Source organism: Mobula hypostoma, chromosome 1 (assembly GCF_963921235.1).
Source record: "Mobula hypostoma chromosome 1, sMobHyp1.1, whole genome shotgun sequence".
Lineage (NCBI taxonomy): Eukaryota > Metazoa > Chordata > Chondrichthyes > Myliobatiformes > Myliobatidae > Mobula > Mobula hypostoma.
The window spans coordinates 31607616-31624894 of NC_086097.1; the positions used below are offsets into that span (position 1 = coordinate 31607616).

The 17279-nt window shown below is 43.7% G+C and overlaps 1 protein-coding gene across 2 annotated transcripts in view; it reads right to left on the reverse strand.

Moving 5' to 3' along the window:
* mthfd1b (methylenetetrahydrofolate dehydrogenase (NADP+ dependent) 1b) overlaps window positions 1–17279 on the reverse strand; it is an 83050-nt gene that overhangs the window by 17214 nt on the left and 48557 nt on the right. For both annotated transcript variants that reach the window (XM_063045600.1, XM_063045590.1), the window contains exons 18-25: window positions 15898–16038; window positions 14301–14369; window positions 11062–11173; window positions 8719–8858; window positions 7244–7285; window positions 5923–6023; window positions 2542–2719; window positions 738–845 (exon numbers count right to left, since the gene is read on the reverse strand). In XM_063045600.1, the coding sequence (XP_062901670.1) occupies window positions 738–845; window positions 2542–2719; window positions 5923–6023; window positions 7244–7285; window positions 8719–8858; window positions 11062–11173; window positions 14301–14369; window positions 15898–16038 (891 nt within the window). The remainder of the gene's footprint in view (window positions 1–737; window positions 846–2541; window positions 2720–5922; window positions 6024–7243; window positions 7286–8718; window positions 8859–11061; window positions 11174–14300; window positions 14370–15897; window positions 16039–17279) is intronic.

Sequence of the window (17279 nt, forward strand, 5' to 3'; positions counted from 1 at the left end):
AGTTTCTCCGACTGGGGAGATGTCTGCTTATTTAAGTTAACAAATTTCACGTCACATGCCGGTGATAATAAACCCGACTCTGATTCCACTCGCAGTAAGTGGCACAGCAGGCAGAGCTGCTGGGTCACACCTCCAGAGATCCAGGTTTAATCCCAACCTTGCTGCTTGCATGGAGTTTGCACTATCAGTCCGTGAGTTCACGGGTTTCCCTGGGTACTCCTACATCCCAAAGATGTGCAAGTTAGTAGATCAACTGGCTGCTGTAAATTGCCCCTAGTGTGAGAGTGAGGGGGTAGAAGGGGGGGGGTGGGGTGGGGGAAGAGTCTTAATAGGAACATGGTTAAAATAAAATATTTAGTGTCTGATTGATGTAAATGGGTGCTTGATGGTTCGTGGATCAGAGGCCCAATTTCTATGCTGTGCGACTTTATGAAATCTAGGACATGCTCCCTTCTTGTTACCATCATGAAGAGGAGGAACAGGAGGAGCCTTGAGACCCACACTAAACAATTCAGAACAGCTTCTCCCCTCTGCCACCAAATGTATGAATGATCTATGAACAGTACACTTTTTTTTGCACTATTTTTTGATGTTTGTACTTTGTAGTAATTTTATGCCTTTGCACTGTACTGCTGCCACAAAACCAATGTCACATCATCTAAGTCAGTGGTAATAATCCTGATTCTGATGACTAAGCCTGCCTGGAGGAAGATGAGACTGCATGACAGGCTCCTTACCTGCTTGGTGTAAACCTCCACCTTATGCTGTGCTTCAGGACTGAGCTCCACATCTGCAGCACCGTAGATCCTCTGGGCTATAGTACGGATTTTGTCCACAATAGGCAGCTTTACCAGAGAAACACAAAGTCAGACCCCCACATTACAGAGCAGTGCTTAGAAAACAGATTGACAAGCTCAAACAGGTAATTCACCCTCTGCTGGGGTATGTCATCACAAAAGTAAATTTAGTCCCAAAGTTTCAATTTTTTTTATAAGTGACTTTTTTTTGGGTAAATTCTCCTCTTTACAACTGCTATAATTTTTTTTTAGAAACATCCTCTCCACATCCACTCTATCTGGACCTTAATAGGTCTTCCAATATTTGGTAGGTTTCAAAGATATCCTCCCCTCATTCTTCTCAACTCCAGTGAGTACAGGTCTAGAGCCAAAAAACACGTCTCATGTATTAACCCTTTCATTCCCAGAATAATTCTTATGAACCTCCTCTGGACCCTCTCCAAAGCCAGCACATTTTTTTTTTAGATAAGGGGCCAAAAACAGCTCAAAATACTCCGTTGCTCTGACCAATGCCTTGCTCAGCATCAGCTCCTTGCTTTTCATTGCAGTCCTGTCGAAATGAATGCTAACACTGCATTTGTCTTCCTTACAATTGATTCAATCTGTAAGTTAACCTTTAGGGAATCCTGCATGAAGATTCCCTGAGTCCCTATGCACTTCTCACTTCTGAATTTTCTCCCTGTTTAGAAAATAGTCTACATCTTTATTCCTTCTACCAAAGTGCATGACCATACACTTCCCTACACTATATTCCATCTTCCATTTCTTTGCCCATTCTCCTCATCTGTCAAGTCCTCTGCAGACTCCCTGCTTCCTCAACACCAACTGCCTCTTCAGCCATCTTCATATCACCCACAAACTTGGCTACAAAACAATCAATCTGTCATCCAAATTATTGACATGTAACATGAAAATAAGTGGTCCCAACACAGATCCCTGTGGAACACAATTAGTCATCGGTAGCCAACCAGAAAAAGCCCCCATTATTCCCACTCTTTACCTCCTGTCAGTCAGCCAACCTTCTATCCATGCTAGTATCTTTCCTGTAATACCACGGGCTCCCATCTTGTTAGCAGCTTCATGTGCGACACCATATCAAAGGCCTTCTGAAAATCCAAGTATACAACTTCCACTGACTCTCCTTTTTCTATCCTGCCTGTTATTTCCTTAAAGAATTCTAATGGTTTTGTCCGGTAAAATTTTCCCTTAAGGAAACCATACTGACTTTGGCCTATTTTATCACAGGCTCCCAAGTACCCCGAAACCTCATCCTTAATAATGGATCCCAATATCTTCCCACCATTAAAAGTCAGGCTAACTGGCCTATAATTTCACTTTTTCTGCCTCTCTCTCTCTCTCTTAAAGAATGGAATGATATCTGCAATTTTCCAGTACTCTGAAGCCATTGTAGAATCTCGTGATTCTTGAAAGATCAGTACTAATGCCTGAACAATCTCTTCAGTTACCTTTCAGAACCCTCAGGTGTGGTGCATCTGGTTTCAGACTGTTTGGCTTCCTGAACACCTTCTCCTTAGTAACAACAACTACAATCCTGAGTGCCTTCTGACACTTCCAAATTCCTGGCACACTGCTGGTATCTTCCACTGTATAGACTGATGCAAAATACTTAAGTTCATCTGCCATTTCTTTGTCCTCCCATTACCACTCTCCAGCAGTCTGATTTCTTATGGTCCCCTCCACGATCAGATCTACAAATTAAATCGGCATATAAGTTAATTCTTACTTCTAAATCATAGAGGAATTTGAAGTCACTGTGCAACTCCGAAGCCCTCTGCACAGCCTTTGCCAACTCAACGGCTCCCAGCCCTCCTTCAGCCCAGTGAGTGCACGTCACTGCATCAAATGCGCCCACTTCCTTGGCCATACTGCAGACTAACTCCAGCTCAGCCTTGCTGTCTGACCTGCAAGAAAGCACAAGAGAAAGCTGGTGACAAGAGTTTTGACCGGAAACATCAACAATTCCTCCCAACCCCCGATCACCTCCACAAACAGCCACTGCTTGACCCACTGAGTTCCTCCAGAAGGTTGTTTGTTGCTCTTGATTCCAGCATCTGCAGTCTCTTGTGTCTCCATTCACTCCAAGAACACTCACACATGAATATACACAGAGGAATATGAACCATGGGAATACCTCCACCCAAAGACAGCTCCACATCTTTACAGGCACACACAGTAGTAAAACTGCCGATGCTGGAATCAGAAGCACAAACAGAAAATGCTGGAAGAGCTCAGCCAGTCAAATGGCATCTGTGGGAAGAAGAATCCAGTCATCAGTTCATGTCACAGATATTTCCAGAGATGTTCGTCTCACTTAGCACCCTACCATACATACTGGTGAAGGTTTCTGTAGGTCAGTGCTGAATTTCTGAAAGTCTAATTACAAATAATGACTAGTTAGAGTACAGGAAGGAGATAGAGAGCTCAGTGACATGGTGTCATGATAACAAGCTTTCCCTCAATGTCAGCAAAACAAGAGCAGGTCATTGACTGTAAGAAGGGGTGGGGTGCAGTGCACGTGCTCATGTCTGTATCAACTCCATTGAGGTTGACAGTTTCAAGTTCCTAGGTGTGAACGTGACTACTAGCCTGCCCTGGTCCAAGCTTGTTGAAGTCACGGTCATGAAAGCTCACCTCTGCACCTACTTTCTCAGGAGGCTAAAGAAATTCGGTATGTCCCTGTCGATTTTTCACCAATTTTTTCAAAGCATTCTGTCTGGATGCCTTGCAGCTTGACATGACAATTACTCTACATGTGACCAAAGAAACCGCAGAGAAGTTATGAACAAAGTTCAGCACAACACAGAAAACAACCTCCCCTCCATAAACTGTCTACACTTCTCACTGCCTCTGTAAATCAGGTAGCATAATCAAAGACCTCAACCCCTCTAGACAGTCTCTCTTCTCCCTCATCCCTTCAGACAGAAGATACAAAGGTTTGAAAGCACGTACCACCAGTCCCAAGGATAGCTTCTATGACACTAGTATCAGACTCTTGAACAGGCCTCTTGTATGATAAGATGGACTCTTAGCCTCACAATCTACCTCGTTATGATTCTGTACTTTATTGTTTGCCTGCACTGCACTTTTTTGGTAGCTTTTACATTTTATTCTGTATTGTTGTTGATTTACCTTATTCTAGCATGTACCACAAGGCTGAAGGACAGCTGCACTGCACCTTTTTTATAGCTGTTACTCTTTACTCTACATTCTGTGTTGTGTTGTCCTGTTCAACCTCAATGCACTGTGTAATGATTTTATCTGTATAGCAGTATGAGGACAAGCTTTTCACTGTATATTGGTACATGTGACAATACCCTTCCACTCCTGTTTTTGTGTGTCCTGCTCTTTGATCCCAAGGGCACATTATTCTTTAATCTGGAGCCCCACAAAGCTGTACACTCTGCTCCCCCACCCCCTGCATTCTACTCCCTATATACTCACAACTCTGAGGCAAGATTCTGCTCCTACTCCATCGACAAATTTGCAGACCACATCACTGTTGTGAGCCGTATCTCAAATAACAATGTTGGAATACAGGAAGGAGACAGGGAGCTTAGTGACATAGTGATATGACAATAACCTTTCCTCAATGTCAAAATAGAGATGGTCATCGACTTCGGGAAAGTGTGGAGGGGGGTGTGGAGTGCAATGCAAATGTACCTGTCCACTGAATGGTGCTGAGGTTGAGAGAGTTGAGAACTTCAAGTTTCTAGTATCACGCAGGTGAGAAGCTGCTAGAAAGTTCAGCAGTCTACTAAACAAGGATGCAATTAAAAGAGAGAGAGAGTACGAGGCGAGCTGAGAAGTCACCATGCATGGTAACAGCTCAGAGCGGTTGAGCTAATGGACGCTGAAATTTTGGTTGGATTATTAAAAAGTTGATCCTTCAGTCTGATAACGGCAGAGGAGACACGACACGACAGAACTGCAGAAGCTACCCGAGAAACCACTGGTGGAGTTTAAGACCACCACGAGGGTGGAGGCAATGGACCGATTAATTTTGACCCGTGATTACCAGTGTTGCTAAGAGCTTGCCTGTGGGGGGCTGCTGGTGGTGAACCCGTGCCGTGGGTTAGTAGACCGTTCCCTAGAAGGGGCTCTGTCCATCTGTGTCTGTGTGGGAGTCACACCAAGTGACTCTGAAGACTTCGGAAGCAAGAACAACTAAAGCTGCCAACGTGAACATCAACTCAATTAACTCTCTCTCTCTCTCCATCAATTCAACTCGACGCAACACAAAGTGAACCGAACTGTTTAAACTTACCTGACACCGTAAGACTGATATCTACCTCCTGGACTATTACTTTTTGTATCCACACACACATTTACGGAGATATATATATATATAAAAAATAGTTTATAACCTGTATTGTATTATTCCGTTTAATGATATTAATTCGTAGTAGTAATAAATATAGTCTTTATTTATAGTAAACCAGACTCCAGCTGTGTTCCATTTCTGCTGGTCCTTTTCAACCTGTCATGGGGTTCGTGACACTAGTGAACATCACCATGTGTTGCCATGGCTGAGAAAGGTCACCAAGACCTCGACTTCCTCAGTAGAGAAATTTGGCATGTCCCTTTCAATTCTCACCGATTGTTAATCAATGCACCATCAAAAACATTCTGTCCAGATGAATCACAGCTTGGTATAGCAACAGCACTGTCTAATAAAGCAAGAAACTACACTACAGGTTTGTGTCAGTCAGCGCTGAATTTCCAAGAGAAAGATCAAAGATCTTTCAAGATTAGCTTTATTTGTCACATATATATCAAAGGCTACAATGAAATATGTTGTTTGTGTTAATGACCAACACAGTCTTGAGGATGTGCTGGGGGCAACCAGCAAATGTTGCCATGCTTCCAGTGTCAACGTAATATGCCATAAATTACTAACCCCAACCCATACGCCTTTGGAATGTGGGAGCAAACCAGAGCACCTGGCGGAAAACCACATGGTCACGGGGAGAATGCGTTGCCGTGCTGAAGTTTAATGACTCGCATATCTCCAACCCATCCTTACTTTTGTGTCTCCTAATCTTTGGCCCAGAGGGCACCACATCCTGAGCTGCATTAACAGAGTGACAGCAGATCACAAACTTACTTGAAGGCATTGACTGCCACTACCACTGCGACCCCGAATGAGTTTGCGTTCTCGATCTGTTTCCGAAGGTTACTGCAGCCCTTCGCCAGCAGGTCCAGGTTCTGCAGTAAGGAGGGAGAATGTTGAGTCACATCATGCCAAATTTACTTACTTATTCAACCCCAGAAGGTCATTCAGCCCCTCGAGTCCATGCTAACTCCTAGCAGAGCAATCCCAGCAATTCTATTCCTCCAGTCCTTGTTTAACCCTGCAACCTTTTCCACCCTCGTGTCCATAAACTCCCTTGACTCTTCTGTCACTTTCCCACATTAGGGATAATCCATGGTGAGAAGATAGAAGCACAGTACAGGAACAGGCCCTTTGGCCCACAATGTCTGGACTAAACAAGAAAGCAAATTAAATCTCTTCCCCCGTACGTGATTGATATCCATCCAATCCATGGATACTTATACGTCTAACAGCTTCTCAAACACCACTGCCGTATCTGCTTCCACCACTACCCCAGTAGTGTGTTTACCACACTCTCTGCAAAAAAAAACTCACTCCACCCCACATATCTCCTTAAGACTTTTCCCATCTCATCCTGCTGCACGTCTGGAATGCACATCCACATATGCCCATCAACACAGTGCGTGGTCAGCAGCAGATGCATAGAATAGGCCCCTTGGCCCAGGATGTTGTGCTGACCCTTTAACTTACTCCAAGATCAATCTAACCCTTCCCTCCCATAGTGTCCTCCGTGTTTCTTTCATCCACGTGCCTATCCAAGAGTCTCTTAAATACCCCCAGTGTATTTACCTCTATTACTACCCCTGGCAGGGTGTTCCACACATCCATCACTCTGTGTAAAAAAAATTCTCTAACATCTAAGTGTGTAATAATAAATGTGATCCTGATGTCTAATAACTGGAGTAAGGAGAGAGACTGCACATAATGTTCACCATTAAGGACCCTCACCATGTGGGACATGCCCTCTTACCATTTACTACCATCAGTGAGGAGGTACAGAAGCATATGATCCACGATCAACAATTCAGGAACTTCTTCCCCTTCACCACCAGATTTCTGAATGGTCCTTGAACCCATGAACTCTACCTCATTATTCCTTTTCTTCTACACTATTTAATTCGGTAATTAATGGTAATTTTATATCTTTACTCTGTACTGCTGCTGCAAAATAAAATCTGATAAATAAATAAATCTGTTATGTTAAACCCTGTCCAAGTTAAACCATCCCTGTCTTTACTTGAGTACGTTGCCATTCACCTTTGCTGTACATTCCCCCCACCCCCAACAAAGAATAACCACCCTTAGGCTTTACCTCTTCAGTATATTCCTTAGGCAAGGGGACACCGGCTGTCACCTGCAGAAAAAATACAAAGTAGTATTAAAATTCTATTTTCAAATATATTGAGCAGGAAAGATGGGAAATGGTTGAGGTAGATACAATTGCAATACTTAAAAGACATTTGTTCAGGTTTATGATTAAGAGAGTTTAGAGGGATACTTATGGGCCAAACTCAGGTAAATGGACTTATCTTGCATGTCTCCTTTAAATTTTAAACCCATGCCCTCTGGTATTTGACATTTTCACCCAGGAGGAAGACTATTGATCCCATTCATGCCTCTCATAACTTTATAAATAGATGTTGAATGAGCCCGAGTAAGAATTGCAGCCACTGGTTTCGACTAACAGGTTTCCTGCTCGGACAGGGCTGACACTTCACTGAAATCACTTTTGCACCAAACAGTGACAGCTTGGAGACTACCAGACTTGCCATGCATGGCTTTGTTACTGTCCTGTCTAAATCAGGGCTCAGGAGTCCAATAAACTGTCTTATGAGGATAGGCTGAGTGAACTAGGGCTTTTCTCTTTGCAGCAAAGGAGGATGAGAGGTGAGTTGATAATGGTATAAGATAATGAAGGGGGATAATTTAAAGTTGATTGGAGGAAAGTATAGGAAGGGAGTATCTTTTTTTTTTAAAAACACAGTGAGTGGTAGGTGCGTGGAACGTGATGCCATGGGTGGTGGTAGAGGATACTTTAGGGATACCTCAGAGGCTCTCAGTATCATGGATGAAAGAAAAACGGAAGGGATTCCATTTTGATCTTGAGTAGGTTAAAGGATTCTCGTGCCAACACAGCATGCCCACAACTTACTGACCAGTATGTCTTTAGAATGTGGGAGGAAACTGCAGCACCTGGAGGAAACCCATGCGGTCACAACAAGAACATACAAACAGCAGTGGGAATTGAACCCAGGGCACTGGCGCTGTTAAGATTTATACTAATTGCTACGCTACCAAGCTGTCCATTTGGAACGAGCTGCAGTAAATAGTGGTCAAAGTGGACGTAGGAGCAATATCAACAATTAACTTTATTTGCAACACGTACATCAAAACATACAGTGAAATGCTTAGTTTTGTCAAAAACCAACACAGCCAAGGATGTGCTGGGGGCACCCGCAAGTGTCACCATGCTTCTGGCACCTACATAGCATGCCCACAACTTACAAGCCCTCACCCGTATGTCTTTAGAACATGAGAGGAAATTAGAGCAGGCGGAGAAAACCTGCACAGTCACAGGGAAAATGTACAAACTCCTTACAGACAGCGATGGGAATTGAACCCCAACTGCTGATACTGTAAAGCTTTATGCCAACCACACTGTTGATGTGGCAAAAACTGCACTGCCCTGCAGGAGTCTGTGTGCAGCATGCAGCCTCTCCCACTCATTTCCTGTTTGCTTTCAGAGTTTTGCTGGAGTGTAGCTCTCCATTAACTCACTGTACTCACAGTGGGGCCACCGCCGTGCATCTTCAGAGCTCGTACTGTAGCAACCAGCACCACCACGTGGGGACGTAGACCTGAGTACCTGCACTTAATGTTGAAGAACTTCTCCATTCCGATGTCCGCTCCAAATCCCGCCTCCGTCACTGAAATTAAACAAACCAGAGCATTAAAAAAAAACATCCTGCTGGGTGAGAAATCACATTGAAACAGATACTTCGGGAAGAATAAGTCAGGAGCCAAGTAATGAGTACACAGTCGTGTAATGCTACCATAGCACTAGCAACCCAGGCTCATTTCCCACTGCTGTCTGCAAGGAGTTTGTACGTTTGCCCCCTGACAGTGTGGGTTTCCTCTGGATGCTTCCCTGTCTTCCCACGTTCCAAAGTTGAACAGATTAGTAGGTTAATTGGTCACACAGGTGTAAATGGGTGATGTGAAATCATTGGGTCAGAAGGGCCTGTTACTGTACTGTATCTCTAATTAAAATCTTTGATAGCCCGATATCCAACAATTCGGAAGTTCTGAATGAGCAGTATTTGCTTCATTAGGTGGTGTCTGCGCTCTCCCTCTACCTGCACCCCAATTCTCACATTTTCTGCCCAGCCCCATACAACATGACAACTCACTCACTTTTAACTTACTCAGTTTACTAAGACGGGTGATACAAGAGACAGCAGATTCTGGAACTACAGCAACACACAAGACTCTCAGTGAGTCAGGCAACATCTGTGGTGGGGATGGAGGGAAATGGACAGTTGATGTTTTGTGCCAATACAAGAGACTGTAGATGCTGCCCGACCCACTGAGGGCTTCCAGCATCTTGTGTGTCACTCCGTGTCACTGAAGTGAAATTCACTTGTTTGAAATGTCTTTTACAGAAATTAATTAGAAGTATATTGGAATAAGAATAACTTTCCATGATCCTAGACAGAACCCACTAGACCAGCACAGTGCTCCATATTAATTTTATTCTTTTTGAGGATGCTGCCTGAAGGAAGCAACATCACCACCATCTGGGCCATGCCATCTTCTCACAGCTAATACTGTGCAGGACATACAGAAGCCTGAAGTCCCACATCACTACTCAGGAACAGCTACTTTCCTTCAGTCACTCAGTTCCAGAACCAATTGATACTACAACTAATCACTACCTCAGAATAGCAACACTTTGTGGATCTTGTGTTTTAATTTTGTTTTAATTGCATTCTTTCTTGTAAGAATTACATATAGTTAATGTTTAATTCTATTTTTCTTGTGAATGCTGCTCATCTTATGCCATGTGCCTGTGATGTTGCTGTACTCAAATCATTCACTGACACAGACTGTACATTCCAACCCCCCACCCCCAGTGCTGCTTGACCTCCTGAGTTCCTCCAGCAGCTTGTCTTTTGTCCTTGAATCCACATCTGCAGTCTCCTATGTTGCCATCTGGCACTATCGCTCTGTTAACTGTTGGCCGAGAGACCTGCACATTCTTGCTGGGACTCTTAAAAAATTGCTTTTTGTCAGATGTACATGGATATACACCATTTACATCATGACCAACACAGTTCTAGGATATGCTGGGCAGGCCGCAAGTGCCGCCATTCTTCTGGGGCCAACATAGCATACACAAAACTTACTAACACTAACCTGTACCTCTTTGGAACGTGGAAAGAGACCCAACACAGTTACAGGAAGTACGTACAAGTTCCTTACATGAATTGAACCGGGGCCGCTGGCACTGTAATTGTGTTATGCTAACTGCTACACTGCAAAGTGGTCAGCGTTGTTATACTAAGACGGTGATTGAAGTTGTGCAGGTTGGTTCAAGAACCGAGTGGTGTAAGGAAAGTTGCTGTTCTTGAACCAGGTAATACAGAGAGGGATAGGTATCAAATGTGACTAGGAGAGAGGAATGAAATAGAGAGCACAGACTTCCACCCACCTCTGCTTGTTGAGACCCAGTAGGTTCATTGTTCCCCATGGCAGGAGAGAGCTGATGGGGGGGGGGGGGTGCCAGGCATGTTATCCTTTAATTCAAGTGAGGAAATCTGAACATTTTTACTATTATCTCCAGTAACTATCATTTTAAAAATAACTTCTTAGCAGTAGTTTTAATAGTTTTTGTGTTGGTAATGTTCAAAAAGAACATTCAATGGACAGCTGGTAAATCTGGAGTCTGGGCATCGTTTGTCACAAGAGGTAACATCCATGGTTCCACATTGAGCAGCTCTGTGCCAAGCTGGGCTGCAAGTGAGAGTGGAATTCAAGGAGCTATCAGCAAACTTGTCTAGTGGAAGGTTCTGCCCAAGTCCAGTATTCAAAAGTATCAAAGTGTGAAAGCAAACAGGTTCCATAACTCACCTACAAAGCCACTGGGCCCAACCAGCTTTAATGCTATTTTGTCTGCCAGAACTGAGGAGTTTCCATGTGCAATGTTGGCGAAAGGTCCTGCGTGGACAAACACTGGAGTCCCCTGTTAACAACACAAAGATCCATCAGTCCTCATTTCACAACCTTCTTTGCATGTCACCCATAAATAAGTGCGTAGAGGTAATTCAAGATAAAATAACAGGATATAGAATACAATGTTAGTTACAGAGTCAGACAACTGAGTACAAGGTCATAATGAGGAAGATTGAGAAATCAAGAATCTATCTTATCATGCCAAGGGACTGTTCAATAATGTTATCTTTTTTTTTTACAGTCAGAGAGATGCTAAAGAGAAAAGATTGGGTTTATTCGTCACATGTATATAGTGAAATGCAGTCTGTGTCAGATCAAATTTGCAAGGACTGTGCTGAGCAGCCACGCAAAAGAATAAATCAAGGAAGGTAGTGCACCTGTGGCTGACAAGGGAAATTAGGGATAGTATCAATTCCAAAGAAGCAGCATACAAATTAGCCAGAAAAAGTGGCACACCTGAGGACTGGGAGAAATTCAGAGTTCAGCAGAGGAGGACAAAGGACTTAATTAGGAAGGGGAAAAAAGATTATGAGAGAAAACTGGCAGGGAACATAAAAACTGACTGTAAAAGCTTTTATAGATATGTGAAAAGAAAAAGATTGGTTAAGACAAATGTAGGTCCCCTACAGACAGAAACAGGTGAATTGATTATGGGGAGCAAGGACATGGCAGACCAATTGAATAATTACTTTGGTTCTGTCTTCACGAAGGAGGACATAAATAATCTTCCGGAAATAGTAGGGGACAGAGGGTCCAGTGAGATGGAGGAACTGAGGGAAATACATGTTAGTAGGGAAGTGGTGTTAGGTAAATTGAAGGGATTAAAGGCGGATAAATCCCCAGGGCCAGATGGTCTGCATCCCAGAGTGCTTAAGGAAGTAGCCCAAGAAATAGTGGATGCATTAGTGATAATTTTTCAAAACTCTTCAGACTCTGGACTAGTTCCTGAGGATTGGAGGGTGGCTAATGTAACCCCACTTTTTAAAAAAGGAGGGCGAGAGAAACCAGGGAATTATAGACCGGTTAGCCTGACATCAGTGTTGGGGAAACTGCTGGAGTCAGTTATCAAAGATGTGATAACATCACGTTTGGAAAGCAGTGAAATCATCGGACAAAATCAGCATGGATTTGTGAAAGGAAAATCATGTCTGACGAATCTCATAGAATTTTTTGAGGATGTAACTAGTAGAGTGGATAGGGGAGAACCAGTGGATGTGGTATATTTGGATTTTCAAAAGGCTTTTGACAAGGTCCCACACAGGAGATTAGTGTGCAAACTTAAAGCACACGGTATTGGGGGTAAGGTATTGATGTGGATAGAGTGTTGGTTGGCAGACAGGAAGCAAAGAGTGGGAATAAACGGGACCTTTTCAGAATGGCAGGCAGTGACTAGTGGGGTACCGCAAGGCTCAGTGCTGGGACCCCAGTTGTTTACAATATATATTAATGACTTGGATGAGGTAATTAAATGCAGCATCTCCAAGTTTGCGGATGACACGAAGCTGGGCAGCAGTGTTAGCTGTGAGGAGGATGCTAAGAGGATGCAGGGTGACTTGGATAGGTTAGGTGAGTGGGCAAATTCATGGCAGATGCAATTTAATGTGGATAAATGTGAAGTTATCCACTTTGGTGGCAAAAACAGGAAAACAGATTATTATCTGAATGGTGGCCAATTAGGAGAAGGGGAGGTGCAATGAGACCTGGGTGTCATTATACACCAGTCATTGAAAGTGGGCATGCAGGTACAGCAGGCGGTGAAAAAGGCGAATGGTATGCTGGCATTTATAGCAAGAGGATTCGAGTACAGGAGCAGGGAGGTACTACTGCAGTTGTACAAGGCCTTGGTGAGACCACACCTGGAGTATTGTGTGCAGTTTTGGTCCCCTAATCTGAGGAAAGACATCCTTGCCATAGAGGGAGTACAAAGAAGGTTCACCAGATTGATTCCTGGGATGGCAGGACTTTCATATGATGAAAGACTGGATGAACTAGGCTTATACTCGTTGGAATTTAGAAGATTGAGGGGGGATCTGATTGAAACATATAAAATCCTAAAGGGATTGGACAGGCTAGATGCAGGAAGATTGTTCCTGATGTTGGGGAAGTCCAGAACGAGGGGTCACAGTTTGAGGATAAAGGGGAAGCCTTTTAGGACCGAGATTAGGAAAAACTTCTTCACACAGAGAGTGGTGAATCTGTGGAATTCTCAGCCACAGGAAACAGTTGAGGTCAGTTCATTGGCTATATTTAAGAGGGAGTTAGATATGGCCCTTGTGGCTAAAGGGATCAGGGGGTTTGGAGGGAAGGCTGGTGCAGGGTTCTGAGTTGGATGATCAGCCATGATCATACTGAATGACGGTGCAGGCTCGAAGGGCGGAATGGCTTACTCCTGCACCTATTTTCTATGTTTCTATGCTTCTGGCACCAACATGACATGCCAACAACTCACTAACCCTATCTGTATGTTTTTGGAATGCGAGAGGAAACTGACCGCTCAGAGGAAACCTATGCAGTCACAGGGAGAACATACAAACTCCTTACAGACAGTGATAGGAATTGAACCCCAATCTTACAGCTGGTGCTGTAAAACATTACATTAATTCCTGTGGTACCACACCACCCTTTCTTGAACTGTTCTTGAGCCTGTGCTTCTAGGTTTTTGTATCTTCTGCCTGAGGGGAGGGCAAGAAAGAGAGAATGTCCGGGGTGGTGGGGTCTTTGATAATATCTTTGCTTTGTACTCGTCACTGTATTTATTATTACCATACCATTCATACTCTGAGCTTCATCCAAGCAAGGAACTTCATCACACTCTGGTGTATACAACATGAACCCATCTGAATGCGGATACAGTGAGGGGAAGACAATGGGCAGCCAATACAACAGAGTTGAGGAGCGAGACAAATCGTTACCAAGGCTGTCCACATCCTAGACATCAAATAAATGATATTTCACCTTGATCCAAGGTGAACATTTGCTTTTTTCACCCATCCTTTTCAAATTTTCCATTTAATAACAGCAAGCCTGGGAACATAGAGGCATACAGATTCCAGAGTTTTAATGAAAAGTCTGTCTTCCCTCTGTTGTAAAAATGGAAGCAGATTTAGTAAGAGAAACACATATGAAGCATCACAAACCTCCAATGTCTGCATGAGGTTGGGTTTAATGGCGTCTTTCATTAGCACAGCAAGGGCTCCACTGATGCCCTAGAGAGAGAGAGGCAAATCACACCTTAGTTTTCCCTTTGGTACAAAGTAAACTCGGGTTACTTTCAACAACACACACAAACTGTTGGAGGAACTCAGCAGGGCAGGCAGCATCTATGGATAGATATAAACAGTTGATGTTTTGGGCCAAGACCCTTCATCAGGATCCCAGGTATGAAAGGGTTAATGTATGAACAGTGTTTGACAGCTCTAGGGCCTGTACTCGCTGGAGTTTTGAAGAATGAGGGGGAGATTGAAACCTATTGCATATTGAAAGGACTAGAGTGGATGTAGAGAGCATATTTCCTATGGTGAGCGAGTCGAGGACCAGAGGGCACAGTGCCAGAATACAAGGACATCCCTTTGAAACAGATGAAAAGGAATTTCTTTAGCCAAGGGATGGTGAATCTGTGGAATTCATTGCCACAGGTGGTTGTGGGAACCAAGTCACTGGGTATACTTAAAAAGTGTATGCCTGAGATTTGAGCTCGATATGGCTTTAATCCTGCACTAATCCCTATACATGAGGTAACTAATAAAGTGGCCACTGAGTTTGTTTGTGGTCTTCTGCCTTTGTAGCCCATTCACGTCAAGGTTCAATGTTTTGTGTTTTCAGTGATAGTCTTTTGCACACCACTGTTGTAATGCGTGGATTTTTGAGTTACTGTCAGCTTGAACCAATCTGGCCATTCTTGTCTGACCTTGCTCACGAACAAGGTGTTTTTGGCCACAGAATTGCCACTTACTGGATGTCTTGTTTTTTGCACCATTCATTGCAAACTCTAGAGACTGTTGTGCTTGAAAATCCCAGGAAATCAGCAGTTTCTGAGATACTTAAACCACCCCATCCGGAACAATCAATCCATGGTCTAATTCACTTAGATCACATTTCATCCCTATTCTGATGTTTGGTTTGAACAACAACTAAACCTCTTGACCATGTCTGCATGCTTTTATGCAATGAGTTGCTGCCACATGATTGGTGATTAGCTATTTGCATTAATGAGCAGCTGTACCTAATAAAGATGCCGCTGAGTGTATACTTTTGATTCACAAATAAAATAAAATCAGTTAGGACATAGAATAGTACAGCACAGGAAGAGGCCCTTCAGCCCACAATCTCTGCTCTGAACACTAAACTAAATCTCTTTTGCCAGCACATGATCCATATCCTTCCATTCCCTGACTATTCCTATTTCTGACAGCCTCTTAAAGAGCAGTACCACATCTGCTTCCACTAGCACTGCTGGCAGCCTGTTCTAGCCACACACCACTCTCTATAAAAACTTGCCCATACACTTCCTTTACAGTTTCCCCTTCTCACTTAAATGCATGTCCTCTAGTGTTTGACATTTCAAACGTGGGGAAATATTTTGGCTGTCTCTTTGTTCCATTTGTTCCCAAGACAGCATGTGAGAGTTGGTTGTGTAAAAAACTGCACATGATTCAATGCTCCTCGTAGCATTTTACTGTATGTAACATGCTGTGAGCCCTCAGTAGTTCTGGGGGCACTGAATTCTAGGCTTACCAAATCGTCCGTGGTGACTGGTTCTCCTTTCTTACTGGAAGCAACAACCATATTTCCCAACCGTTCCCGCATGTCCTTTAATCCATCTGTCAGTGCCAATACAGCCATGATCTCGCTTGCCACTGTAATGTCAAACTGCGCCTAAAAGGTGGAACACACAAACATTGTCATCCCCGAATCCTTCAGACTTATCACAAGCTGCTGAATTCAAATCCACCGTCCCTTGGCTGTTACATATACATGGAGCGAGAATGATAACGGAGTAGTGTGATTACACATTTTTACTGAGTCAACAGTGCATTCTGGGCGACAAACCAGGCCTGCCGAGACAAAAACATACACACTTGAAACCCTGTGAACAGAGAGAGACATGCCCAAGTGTAGGAAGCCCAATCAATACGCTGCGTGTGCACCCGTCACATTCTTGCAATCGATCTGATACGATTCACCCCACCCCTTCTTCAGTTCAGACAAGTTCCTCAGTCACATTAAAACTCTTTCAACACTCCCATTAAACAACTCATGAGCAAAGGCAGCACAGATTTGAGAAGCAGACAGCCTCCCTCATAAGAATACAGGAAACAAGGGGGTAGGAGGTAGGCTATTCAGTCCCTTGAGCCTGCACTGCCCTTCAACATACTCTCGCTCAATATTCTACTGTAATGCCATTTTCGTTTGTCAGTCCTGTACCTCAAGTCTAAAGGACTGTAATTTGAATACCCTTGGCAATTTGGTAAAACCGTGCTGTATTTCCTTTAAACTTTGAACTACAAGGCTGAAGACACAAGAGCAGAATTAGGCCATTCAGCCCATGAGTCTGCTCTGCCATTCTGCACCCTTTCTCTTGTCTTCTCCACATGATTGACGTCTATCAAGAACCTATCAACCTCCAGTTTAAACATACCGAATGACTTGGCCTCTACAGCCATCTGTTGCAATGAATTCCATGGATTCATCACCCAATGGGTAAAGAAATTCTTCCTCATCTCTGTTCTAAAGGGATGTCTGAGGCTGTGCCCTCTGGTCCTAGACTCCCAACTATAGGAAATGTCCTCTTTGCATCCACTTTACCTAGGCCTTATTTTCAATATTTTCAATGAGATCCCCCCTCAATCTTCTAAACTCCAGTATAGCCCAGAGCCATCAAATACTTCTCATATATTAACACTTTCATTCCCAGGATCATTCTCACAAATCTCCTCTGCACTCTCTCTAATGCCATAAGGCAGTGGTCCCCAACCAGCAGGCCGTGGACCGCAAACAATATGAGTCAGCTGCACCTTTCTTCATTCCCTGTCACGCACTGTTGAACTTGAACACCACCCCTGCCCCCCCGTCGGCTGGTCCACAAGAATATCGTCAGTAGTAAACTGGTCCGTGGT